This window comes from Plecotus auritus (assembly GCF_963455305.1).
Source record: "Plecotus auritus genome assembly, chromosome: 6".
Classification (NCBI taxonomy): Eukaryota; Metazoa; Chordata; class Mammalia; order Chiroptera; family Vespertilionidae; genus Plecotus; species Plecotus auritus.
In genome coordinates this window covers 132,575,982-132,595,911 of record NC_137773.1, presented here as the reverse complement: position 1 = coordinate 132,595,911, position 19,930 = coordinate 132,575,982, and the positions used below count along the sequence as shown (strand labels likewise).

Sequence of the window (19,930 nt, the reverse complement as noted above, 5' to 3'; positions counted from 1 at the left end):
GAAAACACTTTTCTATGTTGCTACTACAATGGGTTAAGCCAAAATGTTCAGTGGTTACGGCTGGGACCAGAAAATGTTCTCCAACAGCCCAGTTGAAGAGTGTCTCACGTAAGGCTTGATTAGAACATTTAACTTAAATCGACAAGTAACACTTTCCTGCTGTGTGGCCTCCAGCACATCCGAACCTCATGCTAATCCTGGGAGAGGAATGGGGCAGGTTCTTATATTATGCTCCCTTTTAATAGATGAGAAATCTAAGTACCAGAGGACTAAAGTGACTGGCACAAGGCAAGTGCTGGAATAGGATCTGTGCCCAGTATTTTGGCTACACAACATGGATTTAGGTAAAGAACACAGGCTTTGAGGTCAAACAGACATGGCTTCAAGTCCACCCGGAAGCCGAGGGACCTTGGGAAAGTTAATCCCTTTGGGTCTCGGTTTCCTTAAAGGTGGAAGGGGTGTGGTAATAGTATCTCACAAAGTTGTAGTGAGGATTAGGTAAGAAAAAGTATGTCAAGGGCTTAGCCAAGTGCTGGCACATGGTCAGTAGGAAATGGATGTTACCTATCATTGTTACTACTCCACCATCTGCACTGCCACCATCAGTGTTTATTTATATGTTTTCATTCATTAGCAAACAGCAGGCATCTCGGAACTACTTGGACCAAATAGCACCTTGGGGGACCTTCATTAGGATAATTTACAGGAGGAGAAAACCCCTCGGCAGCACAGCGTTGTTGAAATAGCCTAACATGACCAACAATAGGGATGAAATAAATTACAGTGTAACTGTAAAATGGAACATTATACAGTCGCTAAAAACATTCTTTTTGAGAAAAACTTGATAATGGGAAGGTCTCACATGCAGAATTAAGTAAGAGAAGGGAGATCCCTATTTAAAAATTGACAAGTTTTCAATTATAATCAACTATTACAATGGTTTATCTACTATTGTAGGGTAGTAAAGGTTGGCAGAAGGTCAGGAGTTCCCCTTGACATGGAATATAGGTCACCTCTCAGCTATACCCTTGCCTTCTAGATGGAAAGGCGGTATGGTTTCTGGCTCCTCCAAACACACGCACCCACGCACCAAGCTTGTTCCTGTATCTGCCAAATAACTTAGGACCAAGGACTTTGGTCAGTTGTAGAAAGTGTGTCACCTTGGACCAGGGGACTAAATGTGAGGTCCTTGGAGAAGAAAATCATGCTTTCCAGCTCATGGAAAGCAAGCAAATATGCTTGGGTTCTCCTCCTACTTATTTCCCAAAGCGAGATGCCATCAGTCTTCTCTCAGTTGTTCCTCAGATCTGAAATGCCCCTTCTCCCCTCCATCCCCATCACCTCTGAGCCATTCCAGGCCCAACACAAGCCCTCCCGCCCTTCCTTCAACCCCTGTCCCAGGCCACTGCACTAAGCGTCCTCTCTCTAATATGCTCATCATATAAGATTTTCAAGTCTTAAATATTTTTATCTGGTTGCAAAGGTAATATATTATTACAGAGTGGGGTAAAGATTTGAGATCAGGATGTCTAAAGCAGTTTATAATGATGGAAAAATGAAAACAACTAAAATATCCAATAACAAAAGAATGATAAAATAAACTGGTATACCCTTTTAATGAAACAGTATATATACCCAGTAAGAATCAGGTTTGTGAAAAATATTTAATAACTTCGATATATACTCTCATACTATAAGTTATCTTATACTGTTAAGACAAAAGCAAGTTAAAAATAGTGCTATAATATGATTATAATTTTGTTTAACAAAATACACATGCAAATATATAGTAAAAAAAAAGATTGCCTGAGTATATGCCAACATGTTAATAGAAGTTTTGTGGTGATAGGAGATGGGATTATGAGGGACTTTTATTCCCTTTTCTGTACTTCTCTATATTTTTCTATTTTTTAATGATGTTATATAACCAGAAAAGAAAGCACAATAGAAGGTAGGTACTTAAAGAAAAAGAACAAGCACCTTCAAAAATCATTCTCCATACAGAGTTATATAATAATGTAAAAATATTCACAGCCTAAATATCCATTAATAGGAGACTGGTTATATAAAATAAATCACATCTACACACTAGAATATATATGCACAGTCCATTAAATTACGATCATATTTCCAAGAATAACTGTGATATAATATTTCCCTTAAGCCATAACAAAATTCTCATCCAGCTAAATTACAAAGGGAAAATAAGAATGAAAGAGATAAAACACACCAGGCAAAATGCAAAAAAATTAAAGTTAAAAAACCACAAAGCATTACAAGAAATAAACGGAATTATTTAACTTTAATAAAAGGTATAATTCCCCCAAGAGGCTGTAACAATGATGAAGAGGAACCTTTAAGTACCCAACTGCACAGCTTGGAAATATGTGAGGCCAAGACCAATAGAGATGCACAAAAAACCAATCACCCACTGTCTTTGTGGGAGGGCTCATCCAAAAGTGAACAGATCATACAAACATAAGGCTGGATAGACTGGGAGTAACCCCAAATTTGTCTCAGGAGTGTGTAGGTTATGTAGTTTACCTGGAATGACATTGAAAGGGAATTATTAAAATCTTAACAGGTTATTTTAGAGTGAAAGGCTTTATGTGTCCTTTTCTCTTTCTCCTTTTCTGTATTTTTCTGCAATGAATGTACACTTTTATAATGGAAAAAAAAGAAAGTTCACGTTCAAAGAGGAGGCAGGGCTCAATCACACTGTAATGAACACGGCATTCCACAGCACATGCTGGACTCAAATGAGTCCACCAGGCGTGCACAGCTGTGACGGGATGACTGGCCAAGGGGCGGAAGGCGAGCTCGCCTTCCTCACTCCACAGGAGTGCATGCAGGTCCCTCTTGGAGCTGGGCTGGATTGTCCTCCGGGCAGGGCAGCGGAGGATTTACGGGCCCAGAGGGATCCAGACATCTGTGCTCCATCTACCAGCAGTGCTAGCCTCCCTGGTCAGCAGCAGACGGAGCACCATGCAGTTGGCTGTCCCTCTCTGATTTCCACAAATGCCGCCTTTGTGCTGAGGCCCGAGCCCCCAGTCCATGTGGGGCACAAGGGAGGCAAGAGAGAACAAGGCCTGCAGTGTCTTGCTGAGCTGCTGCAAGCACCACTCCACTGGTGACTGGGGTTTTAACCTTTTTGGAAGAGGCTGCCAGCCCCACACTCTCCTGATATCCTCCCGAGGAGCCAGAGGACGGACTGCTAAGTGCTCCATTATTGATTAAAGCATCATGTTTGGGTGTTTGGGCCTCACTCATTTCTCCTATAATAAAAGGAGCCCAACGTGAGAGACACAACGGGACATCCAAAGGGATATATATATATGGCTCTAAGGTGCCAGGAACCAAAGGCAAGGGGTACTGTGGCAGAGAATCAGGCTGCTCAATCACAGCCTTGAGTTGCCTTTGGAAGGAGAAAGGGTATAAATATATACACACAGGTAAGAAATGAATGCTGAGAGGCAGCCCCTACCCTCCATGTTCTCTGTTTCTCTCCTTTTAGAATGGGCATCAAGGCCACAGTGGGCAAAATGGGGAAGGATCTGAGGTTGGCCCACTGAGTACCCCCTTTGGGACTTCCCCATCCCCCTCCTCCTCCCTGCTTCTCGGGCTACATCAGCATCCTATCCCATTCTAGCTGGTGCAGGAAGCAGTAACGACATGAGATTATTGAGATGCTACGACTGGAAATAATTTTGCAGAATTTGCACTGCATGCACCAAGGTGACTGTTGGAAATATTTGGGGGTGCTTCACAGGTTCCTCTGCAAACATGGCTGTTGAACTCTGCATACAACCACAGGAGCATATTTCCATTTGCTGACCTCTCAAGGACACACTCACAGCATAAGCACATTGCTCAAGTTCTCTCTGTGTCTACGTGTAAAACCATTATGCATAACTCTGCTGGGTTGTTTCTGTCCATAAATGGAGCCTGGAGTTAGCCATTAACCATGATATTTAAAAAAGTAAATAAAAATTATTTTGCTACAAAAAAATCTGAGGTTTTATATTATTTTTTAAAAATATATCTTTATTGATTTCAGAGAGGAAGGGAGAGGGAAAGAGAGATAGAAACATCAATGATGAGAGAGAATCATTGATCGGCTGCCTCCTGCTGCATGTCCCCTAATGGGGATCAAGCCCACAACCCAGGCATGTGCCCCTGACCAGAATCGATCCCGGGACCCTTCAGTCCGCAGGCTGATGCTCTATCCACTGAGCCAAACCAGCTAGGGCAAATCTTTCAGGTTTTAGAAACTAATTTCCGCATGTCAGATCCCTCCCTCGGGTCTGGCTTTCTCATCCTTGCTTGGCCTCATCTGCTGCATTTCAGACATGGCTTGATTTTTTTCTGCCCCAGTTCTCAAGGTCAATGCAAATTGTCAAGGTGATCAAATATTTCCTGCAGCGTTCCATGCATAGGATCTGCATAGAGCAGAAACAGGAGAAAAGAAATAAAGGTTGCCTGGGAAGCCAAAGAAAAGATTCTGAAGGTATGACAATGGGGACATTTGCAGGTGACGGCTGGCTGGCTACAGGCCCAGCTCCTTACTGCCATGTGGGAACAGAGGCCCAGCACCACCAAGCCTTCCACTTCCTCAAGAGGAGTCAGAAGGCCAGGTCCTTACACAGATTGTTTTGATTTTTAATTGTTAGCTCAAAACACTGTGCGGCCAAACAAAACACAACTTGAGGGCCAGATGTGGCCACGAAGTTGTCAGAAAGCAACTCTATCTAGAATGTAAGCAACATGATCTCAGGAAGTAGGGCCTGGTGCATGACGAGGGGATGAGTGAGGCCCTTCCTTGGGCAGAGGGTGGACTGTCCTAGGAGACAATGGGAAGAGATGCTGGCAACATGGGGGGGTCTCATAATTAAGGGGGGAAATAACTACAGAGTGAATGAACTTGAGCCACAGTCGCTGGGATGGAAAGGAAAGGGTGAAATAGCAGTAGACAAGCTAAAGAATTTCCAAAAAGCAGAACTCAGCAAAAGACCAGATGTGCAGGACTAGGGCGGTGATGAATCTTCCAGAGGAAGCCTGCCATGAACTTGGCCAGAGGGCTGAGGGGCTGGTCACGGGGGAGAGAAGGTAAACACATTTTTCTCCACTAGCTTCAAAGTCCTTCATCTGCCTCCTCCAGACAACCTTCTTTTTTCCTCCTCTGCTCTCCCACAAAGGGGACCTGGGGTACCCAGAGGCCCCAGCACCAACAGAACCAGAGCCAAACCTATAGGTAACTATGTGCTGAGGTATTCATCCAGAAGACACTGTTAGCAGAGTTAACAGAGGAATGGGTACGTCAGGGGAGAAGCACCGGAGAGGACGGCTTCTCTAGGGAAGTGGCGAGAACAGCTTGGGCTACTCGGAGTCATAGCACATTGGCTGAATGGTGTGGAAGCAGCGACAGGAGGGGATTAGAGAGATTCAAATCATTCTCAAGTCATAGATTATCAGAGCATGGGACAAGCCTTGGGTTCCAGTCCACAATTTTCCTAATGACTCACAAAGTCAAGAAAAAAAATACTACAAAGAAAAGTGTTCAGGACAAGTGAGAAAAGGCAGACTCAAGTCAACTTCTCAGCTAAACAAGATGAGCCTTCTCATGGCATGACTTTTGCGGGCTTCAGCCTACAAGAGGACGCTTATGATTATCAAATTGGGTTGGAGGCCTGGACAAATCTCAGTTTTCACTTTAAAAGATAAACTTTATCAGGAGTTTAAGAACAAGAACTACTACTACCACTTGTTAAGCAAAGAATTATTACAGTAGATACTATTTACTTCCTGGCTAACTAATTAGTAAATAAGTGATTGCTAAGGATCAAGGCATTATACCAAGCCTTTTAAATGCACTATCTTGTAAATATTTACAACAATTCTATAAAGGAGCTGGTGGCATCAACCCCAGTTTACCCATTAGGAATAAAAGCAAGACCTAGAGATGTTACATCATTTGCCCAAGGTGACAAAGTATTTGAGTGACAGAGCTGAAGTCAGAGCTAAGATATTTCATTTCCAGGGTCCCTGTTCTAAGCCAGGGGTCAGCAAACATTTTCTACAAAGGACCAGATAGCAAATACTTTTGACCTTGTGGGCAATATAGTCTTTGTCACAACTACTAGACTCTGCCACTATAGTATAAAAGCCATAGACAAAAGCAGGACATAAATATTGGGCATACCTGTGTCCCAACACAACTTTATTAGTGGACACTGAAATTAGAATTTCAAATCATTTTCATGTGTGGTGGAATATAATTCCTCCTTTAATTTTTCCTCAGCCATTCAAAAAAAGGAAAAAGCATCCCTATCTCGTGGGCCATAAGAAGACTGAGGTGGGCTGAATCTTTTCCCACGTGCTATAGTTTACAGATCCTGACCTACACCACGAGGCTCTCTTGCCCTCTGACTCACATCCTTAGAAGGCCCGGAGACATGTTAGAATGAAACCTGTCAGAAGGCGTCTGAATGGGGCACACAACTCGGAAATACGAATGTGAGAAAAGACGGGACAGAGATGACTCCTCAAGTTACCCCTCTCAAAGGACACTGCCTGACCCCCGTTTACAAGTTGAAATACCTCTTTCTTCCTTTCGGTCCCCTCCCTTGCTCCCTTCTATTGAAATAAACCTTGATTCAGGTCAGTCTGAAACCAGGGCAGATTCTCGGTAAAACAGCAACGCCCTTCCCGCACATGGTTTTCTGCAAACAGGAGCCCACTGTGCCCTTCTTACCTGCAGGGTTTGGCTGAAGCGCTTTAGCGGTGTAGCCTTCACGGGCGGGATGAGGTTTGCTAGTGATGTGACTCTGGAAAGGGGTTTGACCCGTTTATTACTAGGCTCCTGTAGGATAAAAAAAAAGAAGAAGAAATGAAAATGTCAAGTCAATTACGAAGAAAACATAACTCCACCATAAGTCTGTCCCACTCATGAGCTTGCACACGGATCTGTGAAACGCAAACAGTACCCTGTCTCACTCCAGCTGCGCGGAGGTGACCTGGCTTAGGAGCCCGAAGGAGCAATGGCAGCCAGATGTCAACAGAAGCAGCCTCTGAGCACACAGCTAATGGGCCAGATCTGCTCCCTGCCCCCACTCCCAATATCTGCCAGTTTTTAACTCAGTAAAATCATTCTTCCCAAACCCTCCTGAGAGAAAAGCTGCCTCAGATTTCCCATCCAATGACCTTGTCAGGCTGCTGCCTTTGATACCTCTGGCTTCTTCTTTTGAAAAACCCTTTTTTCACCTTGCCTAAAGCCACTCTCCACTTTTCTTTATGCAATGGATTTTCTAAAGCACAAGGAATCTTTTAGTTAATTAAAAAAAAATGTTTTTTAAAGAAGTTCTTCTATTCCTGGGCTCTTAAGAAAGCATATTTGCATCATCAGTATATTTGAAATGTACACATTAATACTTACAAAGAAAAACCAGACAGCAGAAGAAAATGCACAAAGAGGAAACCCTGCCTTGGGCATCCGTTTTTATACTATATACAACCGTAAGCTTTGAAAATCACCTCCACGTAAAACACTGGCAAATCTGCACATTACCCCAAACCAAGCTGATGGGCGAGAGGGAGCCTATCCGTTCCAGTGACTTTGCAGACAAGAATTACACAAATAAAAGAGCAGACTGAAAGACGGAGATGACAGACAACACATCCTGCAAGGACAAAGAGAACAGTTACCCTTGTCTTCCTAAGCTCCATCTGACCTGCGGTGGACGCTGGACAGCACATGAATACACCAGCTTTTAATAGAAAAGGCCAAACGTGACAAACGTTGTGGCGAACCTCAATCATTTCCAGAGGGAGTCTCAAGATGCTCATCTTTCTTTTTCAGCCATCGCTTTCTCTCAAAGTTTCGAAGGGTAAGCCAGAACTTCTGCTTCTCCAGGATGTCCCTGCAGGGTGTTCTGAACATAGTAGGTGCTTGGGAAAATCTTGTCTGGATTTGGAATTCTGCCAAGAAACCCTCATGTCATTTTATGCCCTTGCCAGCCTCAGCCATCAGAAGCCTTCTTTGACACAGACCCAACTTTTCTGGCATTTAAATACAAAAACAAGAACAATTCTACACTGTGGCCAGGAGTGATGTCACGGTTTCTCGAAGCAGTGAAGCACTTTTCCAAGACAGAGAACGAATCCAGGCTGCCGGCTACCTCTCCAGCTTCTCGGCTTGCTGAGCTGAACAGACAGCGGGAAACTCTCCCAACACTGGGAAGGCTCAGCTCCAAAATTCAAAAGATAAACCTCTCAGTGAAAGAGACCTCGCATTCTAATTCCTGATGTGACCGAGGGGAAGATCCAACAGCTCTGCTGCTCCAGGTGACAGTGCCCTTCAGGATGCTCCCCGTCCAATTCCTGGCTCCTGAGCATCTGTCCTCAGAGGAGGATTTTAAAAATGTTTTACGTAAGAGCTGCATCACTGGCATAATGAACACACACACACACACACACACACACACACACGTGCACGCACACACTCTTGAGCACCCCCTGAATTCCTCTACGTGGGTGCTGCCTTAGGCTGGCAATGCCAGAATTGTGATATCACCACCTTTGGTGGCATGAACTGCACTGCAGCAAGTGAGGTGAGAGATTTCCTGGGGTGGGGGCCAGGACTTGTTCTCCAGTAATCCTGCACCCACCTCAGCACCTGGAGACTCCTGGGCCCCTGTTTCTTTAATGGCTAAAGCGGCTGGGTCACAGAGTCTATGTCAGAATGGGGAGATTGAAGGGCAAATGCCAATTGAGTTCTCTCGCTTTAAAAAGGGGCAGGGAGCAATGCACGCTTGGCAGGATAGGAGAAGACTCAGCTCTGTTCCACCTGCTGTGTCATCTTTTCTGAGGTTCTGCTGACTTTGCTGTCCTTTTACTCGACCCAGTTGGACAGCTACAGAATGTAACATGTGATGCGAACGCCAGCTCTGCTGCAGGCTGTGCAGTGCTGCTAATGAGACGGCAATGAAAGCTCCCTTCCTAAGGCATTGACCATGCGAAAGTAAACATCGGGCTGCTCTCTGCCAGTCTCATTCCCAAGTAAGGAACAACTGAACCAGCAACTATGGTTGCGTGACTTAGTGCTGTGGTCCAGCAAAGCAGGCAGGTGCGATTTTAAAACCAGGCTACTGGTCCACGGAGGAGGTTTTATGCATGACCGACATGAGTGAAGTATGAATTACGTTGTTCTCCTGGAAGGCTTCAGTGAGAATAGGCGATTAAAAAAAACTTGGCCTAATTTGATTTTTCTTTTCCATTTGGTCAGTATGTCTCCAGCTACATTTTACTGCTGTTTAAACAGAGCCCTCAAGGAAAATGTTCCCAGATTCTAGTTAAACAGCTCTACTCAGAACTAGCAAATGCAATACCAGGTTTGCTTCCGGGCGTTATAGAAAGATGACAAAATACATCTCATTGCAGAGGCTTCTTAGTCCAACAACTCGACGGCCAGACCAAGCTGGGCAGGTTTAGCATGCTAAACCCAAGAACAAGGTGTCCTGTTTCAAGTGCAGACACCGCCCTCACCATGCAATTTTAAGACAGAGCAGAAGGGCAGCACACTAAATAAGGTTAAAAGAGAAGAAAAGTAAAAGGCATTGCATGTTTTGTGTAGGCAGCACTTTCTGAATAACAACACAGTTCTGTTGCATCTTTTCCAGCCTTACAGCTTTTTGTTTTTCTTGTCTTATTGCAATGGCTAGGACCACCTATATACTGTTGATTACAAGCTGAGCTAGTGTGTACACTAGTCTAATTCCTGAATCAGAAGTGATTATTATGAAGATTTCATCCTTAAGTATTATGTTTCTTGAAAGCATGGACAAGACAACCCTTTTCAAGTAGAGAAAGTTCCCTTCATGCTAAGTTTGCTGTGAATTGTTATCATGAATCCATATGAACTTTTATCAAATGCTTTTTCTTTTTTCAGAGGACAAGCAAGGGAGAAAAAAATAAAGGGGAAAAAAGAAGAGAGGGGTAAGAGGAAGGGGAGAATGAAGAAAGGCATGGAGGTCATATTTTTTTCATCAGTCGAGGCATGTGCCCTGACCGAGAATCAAACCAGCAACCTTTCAGTGCATAGGATGATGCCCAACCAACTGAGCCACACTGGCCAGGGCTAGCACAATTTTTTATTCCTTCAAAAATAGTTCCATTCTAATAGGCATGACATAAGGAAACCCCCATTCATTCTCCCTGCAATTCACTGCTGCAGCCTGAGTGGGGCTGGGAGCAGTAGGAGGGTCGTCCACACCACAGTTGTAGCTGCCCTGAGACTACTTTCACTGGGCCATAAACACAGCCCAGAGGGCCCAGAAGCACAGACACAGGTGCGGGACTTAGACTGCTCTGCTGCAAGGCAGCACTGCTCCTGCCTGCTCTGCACCTGGCCAGGAGCAAGGGATAGGAGAATCAAGTGTGCCAGCAAACGCTTTTGCCCATGAGTTTCTGGAGTCATAAAAAAAATGCCTTTCCAATGCTTAGAAATACCAGGGAAGCATTATGGAGAGCTCCATCTGTGTAACAGGAGGTGTGCAGGGAACTGCACACCCAGGGGTCACGTTTCACCCACCCAGTAACCCTCTAGGATGTTTTTATCACCTTCATGTTAAAAAGGAAGTTACAACCTCAGCATAACTGAGGAGCTCTAGCATTATTAAATAAGAACGAGCTAACAACAGAGTGATATGCCCTTCTCGGTGCATCATATTGGGGGTGCATTATGTCACTATATGTTATTACTGCTGATGATAACTTTGACCTGTTGGATAAGGTGGTGTTATGGGTTGAACTGTGTCCCTTCAAAAAGATATGATGAATTTCTACCCCTGAACCTATGAATATAACCTTATATGGAAATAGGATCTTTGCTGAGGTAATCAAGTTAGGATGGAGCCACACTAGATTACAGTAGGACTTAACCCCAATCACTGGTGTCCTTATAAGAGACACAGGGAGAATGCCATGCGATGACAAAGAGAGCAACTGGAGTGATTTATCTACAACACACAGAACACCGAAGACTGACAGCCAACACCAGGAGTTAGGAAGGCAAGAAAGGATTCTCCCACGGGTTTCAGAGGGATCATGGCTGTGCTGAGACCCTAACTCTGGACTTCGAGTCCCCAGAGCCATGAAAAATACATTTCTGTTATTCAAAGCCACCAGCATGTGGTACTTGGTTACAGCAGCCCTAGGAAAGGAATACAGGTGTGTCTGTTGGATTTCTTGATTGTAAAGTTACTAGCACAGTAGCCACGCCTCCCCTTCCCCGGGAAAATGTTCCAAGACTTCCAAGATGCCTGAAATGGACTGTACTGAATTATATATACAATGTGTTTTTCCTAAACATACATACCTATGATAAAGTTTTATGTCTTCATCATCTTAACTAAGCACTTACCATGCACTGTGGCCATAACTTTTGCAGTTTGAGCAAAATTAGCACAATGTTCTTTTTCCTTCTTTACAATTTCACAGATTTGTCCTTACTGTAGAGTTTAGCAACCTCAGCATACAAGTTTTTTTCTTTCCTTACGCAGAGAAATTTCACCTTTTCACTTAAAGGACGCATTTTAACGCTTCTCTTTGGCATATCTGAGTTGCCAATATCACTCCTCTTGTGCTTAGGGCCATTATTAAGTGAAGTAGGGGTGACTTGAACACAAGCACTGCGGTACCCTGCGAAGAGATCTGATAACTGAGACACTACTAACTGGCTAATAGGCAGGGACCACGTGGAGCATGAATTTGTTGGACAAAGGGATGATTCATGTCCTGAGCAGCACAGCACGAGATTTCATTACACCACCCAGAACAGTGTGCAATTTAAAACTTATGAACTGTTTGTTTCTGGAATTTTCCATTTAATATTTTGGAGTGTGGTACACAGCAGGTAACCAAAATTGCACCGTGAATAAGGGAGAACTACTGCACTCCCTTTGTAATGAATTCATATATTGGAAGAGAGACTTTGTGACTATGTGCATCCTTTTAAATCCAATTCTGCTAGTGTTTACCCAGCACCTGCAAAGTGGGCTTCACTGACAGGTGTCACCTTAGGAAGAGCTTCTCCCAGTGAACAGGGAGAGCCAGAGGTTGGTCCAGGCAGAGTGCCCAGGAGAGTCAGTGTTGGCTGCAGCGGGCAAGGAGTGGGGCATGTGGGCATCAGGCAGGGCATCCCCAGTGGCTGCAGGGCAGAGAGGCAGCAATGAGGAGCCTGAGCAAGAGCAGTGGGGCTGCAGAAACAGGAAGGGGAGCTTCTCTGGAGCCTGAAAGTGACTCTTCACCTTATTTTTATTTATTTATTTATTTATTTATTTAGGAAATAGGGAAAAAAAAGCAGTAAAGAAATAATGGTTTCTAACTCCAAAATTTCCATGAAAAATATTTTTTTCTGTTTTCTTTCTTCTGGCATCTGTTCCCAGAAATTGAAAAGAAAAAAAAAACGAGTCCCACATCTAATGGAAACCTGGCTTCATTGATTAGACCAAACCCATTTCAGAATTATTGACTTCTAACCCATAAGGTGAGCAAAAGATCTTCAAATCCAGAACTGTAATTTTCCCCAAGAGATGCTTATCAGTGATTCCAACAAAGGAGTACAGGCGCTGTGGATGTAGATAAACACCAGGAACAGCTCTCGAGGGAGCCTGAGACCTTTGTCTTGGCTCCCCTCAAAGACGGAGGCCACACCCCTCTGTTTATTTTCTCCAGGAGTCAGGCTGCCTTGCTCCAGCACCCAAGGGAGATCTGATTTCCTCTTTGATAATATGGCCCAACTCTCTCCCTACCGGACCCTTTAAGGAAAACATCCCAATTTCCTTCCTTCTTTAAAAGAAAAAACAAGTGCGGGGGGGGGGGGGGGGGGGTGGTGTGTGTGTGTGTGTGTGTGTGTGTGTGTGTGTGTGTGTGTGTGTGTGTCAAGGAGAGCCTGGCTCTAAATAAAATCTCAGAACATGCTTAATTCAGTCCCATGGCCGCGCTGCTGCAGACAGGGTGTTAGATTGCTGTGTTGAAGATCTGATAATTTCTCGAGTCTAGGCACTCCCACGCCTCCATGGAAATGCTGAAAAGCATATGATGGAGGTGTCACAAGATGGTCTGGGCAAATCCACAAAATCAAACCTCAGGGGCACACCACTGAACACAATTAAGGTTGGAGAAATTACGACTTACTCCCTGCATAGTGAGTTTGTCTTTGCCTGGGACAGTCATTCAGCACAAAGAGTCCAGTCAGCATCTCCAGCATCTGGTCAAGGTCAGTCTATGTGGTGGTCATTTTTAGGGCAGCCTTGGTTAAGGGAGAGGCATCAGGGGGACATTTGACTGAGCTCAGACAATGCTGGCATGAGCCTCTGAAAGCCTGCTCAGTCCCTGCCCAAACATAGCTTCCTGTATAGTGCAAGGAAGAAAAGGAGGATTGAGAGAAATCGCACTTCATGACAATTTCTGTGGTCATCCTGGCATCATTTCCTCCAGGCCTTCCCTGTTTCCTTCAAGTCCAAAACATGCTAGAAAAACAGTATAGCTCTCTAACATCTGTATAAACCAAATGACAAAGTGAAGGAAAGGTGGGGTGTGGAGGGAGCTAGATGGATTTCATCCAGTATACATACCCTAGAGAAACAATTAATTTTACTACAAACTCTCAGAGGGCATGCCATTTTGTTTTCGAGGAAAGACCTCAAGCACATTATTATCTTTATTCTTCTCATTATCATTGAATTTTTTTTCTCCCACATGGGAAAAGTAACCTATCCTACTTGTCTTCCACAGGGAAATTCATTTTTGCTGAATGATGGTTTGTACGCTGAAAAAAATAAAAGAACCTTGGGAAGTAATTCAGTAAAAGGTAGGACTCCGAGCCCTAGCCATTTTGGCTCAGTGGATACTGCGTCATCCTATGGACTGAAGGGTCCTGGGTTCGAGTCAGGTCAAGGGCCTGTACCTCAGATGCAGGCTCCTCCCCGGCTAGGGCCCTGATCAGGGCTCGTGCAGGAGGCAATTAATTGATGTGTTTCTCTCACATCAATTTTTCTCTCTGACTTGCCCTCTCTCTTTCACTCTCTCTAAAAATCAATGGAAAAATACCCTTGGGTGAGGATTAAAAAAAAAAAAAGGAGGAAAAAAAAAGGCAGGACTCTGAGAGCTGCAGCAGGCAGCAGCAGCCTAGCTTATGGAGTGTAATCTCTTAGCTGTGCCAGTAAAATAAAACAGAACCACTGTTTCAGACACTGTATTTTTGGCTAAGGTTTCACTCCTCAATTACTTTCAAAGTTATTCATTTCAGTCAACATTATAAGGGTAAGTCAACATTTGTCCTGGCAACATGCCCAAAGTTGTTATTTTATTAGTCTGCTACTGGTTAAATTGGCCCAAGATTAAACACATCTAATAAACAGCCCTAAAATATTGGAGTTTAGTAGAAAACCACATTCAAGTTCTCTTGCACAGGATGTTACTATTACTTAACCTTGGGCAGAAGGAGACATGCATACCCACACCCCAATAAGTTCCTTTTAGCAAATGCCAGCCCACTGCCTGAAACTCATCGTGGTCATGCCCAGACGTGGCACTACAGACCTTCGGAGAAAGAGGAAGTGGAATATTTGGCCCTCTCTGCGGTCCCTGGCTCACATCTGCCTCTGAAAGGCCAGCACAGCTCTTCCTCTGTCGAGGCAGCAGGGCCAGCTGATCAGAGCTGTAAGCACTTCAAGAGCTTGACCTCCTGAAAAGTGAGGGCTGCCAGCAGCGGCCGGGGCTACCAGGAGGGCCAGCCTTGGGCCCAGAAGATGTGTTCTCATGATTAGATTGAGGCTATGCATTTTGGGCAAGAATGCCACAGGAGGGATGTGACCACTGTGCCACAACCATCCCCAGGTCTGGAAAACGGGGCCAAAGCTGCACATCCCTGGGGGGAAGATGCCAACAAGGCCCCTGGAGGTGGCAGTGGTGGCCTAATCACAGCCACAGGGCCCAGAGGAAGGCCCTGCGGTTCTGGGGTTTCACAGTCAGGTCATTTCCTATTGACTTCTTGGAAACCCTGAGGTGGGATATCAATGCTGTACTTGTTTATCTCAGTAAAAGGGCTTCCCTGGCTTCCCTTTTGGGCTGGGATGGAGGGGGAGGGGGAGGACAATGCCACTGGGCATTCCACCCCTGCTCAGGGTTCGGGAACTATTGTGTACAGACACCAAGGGTACTTTAAAGACACTTGCTGAGACTTCCCCAGAGCTTAGGAATACTCCGAAAACCTGTATAGCAAGTGACCAAGTTCTTATCACTCTGGCTCCAAGAATGTTGATTCTCTGCACAGGACTTAAGGGTAAAATAGGAGACAACCTTTCTGAGCTCAATATCCTATGGTCTCAACACCCTGACTTTGGGCCAAAAACGTAACCTCCAAGGGCTTTGTCTCCCCAGTGAAGTGAAGGTGATTCTCCTATTCCCTCACAGTGTTGCTGGGAAACGGGCAAGAGATCATGCCTGCAATGTGCTTGGAACAAACCTGCCCCGTAAGTGGCCCAGCCTTCTCTCCTGCCCTGTCCATTCTGCTCTGGATTTTCCCCTGGCCTCCCAGGGACAACGCTGGAGCCCCAAGTCACCTGCCACCATCTCACCAAAGACATGCTCTGAACACCGAGGCCCAGCGGCTGTGAGACCAGTATTTTGATTTCACATTCCTGCCTTCCCTTTCTTCCTGCACCTTTACCGTCTGTTTAGCCAAGCTCTGGCTAGATAAGAGCAAACCTGGGGGTGGTTTGGCAGGATCCAAGGCTATGTCCTGAGGAGAGAAAAACTTTAGCCTTGAAATCCCAAAATTAAAACCTGAGTGGGGGAAGGGAATCCAAGTAGGTGGGGCTTGAGGTCTGCTTCCACCCCTTCCACTGCACCCCACATTGCTGAATTACAGGCTAGAAAAACTGGTCTACAATCTTGCCTGATCCCAGTACTATCTGGGATTAGGCAGTGATAGGAACTCACGGATACCAACTGACTCAACGATATGCATTCAACCCCTGCCAGATGTTCAAGGTGGAAGGTCTCCCCTAAATAACATGTTACCTTTGGCTTCCAGAAAGGACCGCACAGATCCACTGACATGTTCTCTATCTCTCACCCACCTGTCATTCCTTGAAGCTCAGCATTCTCTTAACTTCCCAGAAGAGGGGAAAAAAATGATAAAGATGACAAAGGATGCCTAGATCTTAATCTCAATGTCCCAAGGGAAGAACAGCCTGTTCCAGCAGAATCTGGTACAATCCAACACATCTCAGGCAAGGAATGCTGACAGCCAGGTCTGCCATCTGACTGAGGACTAGGCTGGCACAGGGGTCCCACATTCAGCTGCTGGGTAAAACCTACAAGGACATCTGTCCAAGGACCCCGGGTCTGCAGTAGGAGAACACGGACTCGCATTGCATGTTCCCCAGACAACGTCTATTTCTGAGAATAATGACTTTTGAGCAAACAAGCCTTGAAAAGATGGAACACTAAAGACACTTGCCGTGCTCCTTGGTAGCACCTGGCCCTCTCTCCTAGCACACCGTGTTCCTCAGCTCATTGGTCCACACGCACCCTCAGCGGCACGCACCTGCATTAGGACCCAAAACTCTGCGCCTGGGTGTTTTAGAACAGCCTGCTCTCAGCTGAGAACAGAATACACTGAAGCCTGATTATTCAAAATGGAAACAGCTACCAGTCACACAGCACAAGTGACTGATTGAATTGAGTATAAAATAAAAAAATTTAACTTTCCTGTGTGTGGCTTTCAGCTCGTATCTTACCACTCACTGACCTATGAATGAGATGTAGGAAAAATAAGGTACAAGGCATGCTGTTCAGGAAATTGAACATGCAGAACACAACATTAACTTTATTTGAGATAGTTTTCATTTTGCACCACATTTTTAATCACAGGAATTAAAAAATGCCCACCAACAATGGATTTTTCCAAAGGCTCATAAAAAACACTGGCTCTCAGTACTGTACATTTGCAACCTTGAAACACAGTGATTATGTGTTATTTCTAACTCTCAGCAATTAATATGCAGCCAGATGTATCATTATCTACAGTCTATTAAAATTCAGAAGCCTGTGAATTTGAAAAAGAGTGTATCACACGCCAACGACAAAGGAGGCAGAAGCCTCAGAGAGCCAGCTCTAGTCCCCAGTCACTCGCGGCTCATTTCAATTACAAAGACACCAGAGGGAAAATGAATAGACAATGGCAGTTGACTTAAAAGAAAAGAAGTAAATACAAACCTGTGATTTGACTGTTACGTTTCTTGTGAAAAATGTTGGTTAAGCCATTGGAGAGTCAGTGCTAAGGGGTGCCAATAAAAGTTTCCAGAAGAAACAAAGGCAGTTTTGTGGTAAAAGAAAAAAGTTATTTATTCCTGTGGTAAAGTGGCAGAAAGGGGCAAAGTTCCCAGGAGTTTTCCAGCACAGGCCATCCATAAGGAAACTACAGGGGGGATAACGAGGCAACAATTTCCCTGGACAAGGTTCCCCAAGGGCCCCCAGGGATGGAGGGAAAGGCTCATTTACCTGGCAGGCACTTCCTCCTTCTGCTCTGCAATTTAGGAGTCAGGCTCTGGGCTGCTCCTGAATTTGCAAAGCAGAAGTGGGGTGCAAGGAGGCTGCCTGAGCATGCAACGACTTCTGAACTACTAAATTAAATGCTGCCAGGGCCCCTATCTACTCAGACTCTAGCAATTCTCTAGAAACAGAGAAATCGCCCAGCTGTGATTCTTCTGACTGCCTGACAAGTAGAGAAGGAAGTGCTGTATAGACAATGGGGACCCCTGGGTATGAAGGAGGAGGCACCAAGAGCCATGGAGTTACCCCATACCTGGGGCTGGAACATAAGCAGGAACGTGCACACATAAATAGGAAAACACACACACACACACACACACACACACACACACACACACTCATCTATTTGGTATAGCAACCCCCATCACTCCATTTTATAGAAGAGGAGGCAGGTGTTCAGAGAAGTGAAGCGACTTGCCCCAAGTCATACCCAGCAATTAATTGGCAGAGTTGAAATTCAAAGTCAAATCTACCTGAGTTGAAAGCCTTCCCTGCCACCCCCACACTGGCTTCCCAGGATATACAACCTCCTTTTCTAACATAAATGACATAATAGCAATAACACTGAGGATGACTTCATGCCAAGCTGTGCCAAAGTGCTTTCTGTGCCTGTTTTCCTTGACTTCTCTTAAGTTAGTATTATTAATATACCCATTTCACAAAGCAGGAAACTGAGGCTCAGTGGGGTTAAGAACCTTGCCTGAGGTTATACAGCCAATAGCATGAGTGGCAGAGCCAGGAGTGAGCCCCAAGGCTTTTACTCAGCAAGGCCTCGGCACTTAACCACAATGCTGCTCATTTCCTAAGCTAGGTGGGAAGCCTGAAGGAAACCAAGACTGCAGAGGCAGAAGGGCGGTGGAGACTGAGGCAGGGGGTGGAAAAGTAGAAGCTGTTCTTCCAACATTCGAGCCCTGTCACTCTGGAATCCATAACCCCTCTTGTCTCCTCCCTCAGCATCTGTGAATGGCCAGCCGGGTGCACAGGTGCCTGCTCATGCGCCCCCAGCAGTCAATGTTCCCCCTTAAAGGCACACCTGGAAGTGGTGGGTTACCATCCAGCATCGCAGATTCATTGGATGGCCACCTCCCAGTACTGCCCGCCTCCCAGTCTGCCAAACTCCCCAATGAGATTGCCTGCTTCCCCTACACCCCTTCTGCTGACTGACAATTACTGCCTATATGTTAGGGTTGTAAATGAGTTGGTCAAATTCAAGTAGAAGTTTCTTGCATGCCTTTCTCTTATTTTTTAAACGCAGGAGGAAAAATGCTAGCTGGAGTCTAGTCTCAGTAAATACTTACTGACAATCGAAGAGCATTAGGGGTCATTTTTAGTTGTCTAACTCTTCTCCAACTCATATCCATCACACTATGGAGTTTCCCCACATTTCTATCACAGGATCCACTTGTAATTAAAGTGCCCCGCTAATGAATAGGGCATCCTCACCTTCCCTGGGTCTGTGTCCTCGCTAGGAGCGTGGTTAAGATTTCCTGATGAAGCCTGTCAGGTGGGAGCTGGCCTTGAGGACAGATGACATGCTCCTCATTTCCTGTGACCAGGGTGCCTCCACCCAGAGCCCAAACCCCACCTCCTGTGTGAAAGTCATCATGGGAGCAGTTGAAAACCACACTAGACATTTTTCATCCTACCTGGCAGGAATGAATGCGAAGTGTACCAGTGAGCTTGGAACATCTTTTGTTTTTTTTTAAAAAAAATAGTGCCCAGTGCCAATGCGAACCCCTGGGAAACTGGGTGGGTGTTTCCTAAAAGGAAAGTGACCTCCCAGCAGACCACAGACAGGGCTGGTCATCCAAGCTTCCTCTCTAGGAATATACATGCAAAATAGAGGCTGCTGCTGCCGCCACCAGTGAGCTGTGGGCACTTGCTCTGTGGTGCCCTCTGCATGCCCATTTCATCTCCAGGATTCCCTCGCAAGTTCTCATTTTACAGACGAGGAAACTGAGGCTTAGAGGATGAGTCACTGGTCCAAGGTCCCGTGACTCACAAGCGGCCATTCAAACACAGCTCAGTCTGACCCTCAAACCCAAGTTCCTAACCACTTCACTGGATGGCTGCCCCAAATTAAAACGCAATCTTCCTCAATCCTTCCCTCAGGGTGAAGGGCAAAAGAAGACGGGTTAAATGATTTCAGCTGGAACTTTGGAAACTAACTTTGAAGCTTTGAAAAAAAGAAAGATCTTTGTTTTTAGAACAGAAATCCAGTTTTATTTATTTTTCAATTGGCCAACATTTAGTCAAGAATAATTACCTATAATACATTAAGACCAGTGGTTTTTGTTTTTTTTTAAGGTCAGTT

General features: G+C 45.1%; 1 protein-coding gene across 4 annotated transcripts in view; it reads right to left on the bottom strand.

The window, feature by feature from the left end:
* The window catches only part of ARHGEF3 (Rho guanine nucleotide exchange factor 3), a 158,171-nt gene that overhangs the window by 33,730 nt on the left and 104,511 nt on the right, over positions 1–19,930 (bottom strand). For 2 of the 4 annotated variants that reach the window (XM_080675326.1, XM_080675325.1), the window contains one exon: positions 6,752–6,859. In XM_080675326.1, coding sequence (XP_080531452.1) covers positions 6,752–6,859 — 108 coding nt within the window. Of the gene's footprint in view, positions 1–6,751; positions 6,860–7,701; positions 8,595–19,930 lie in introns of those variants that run through there. The other 2 variants (XM_080675327.1, XM_080675328.1) reach the window with 2 other exon arrangements.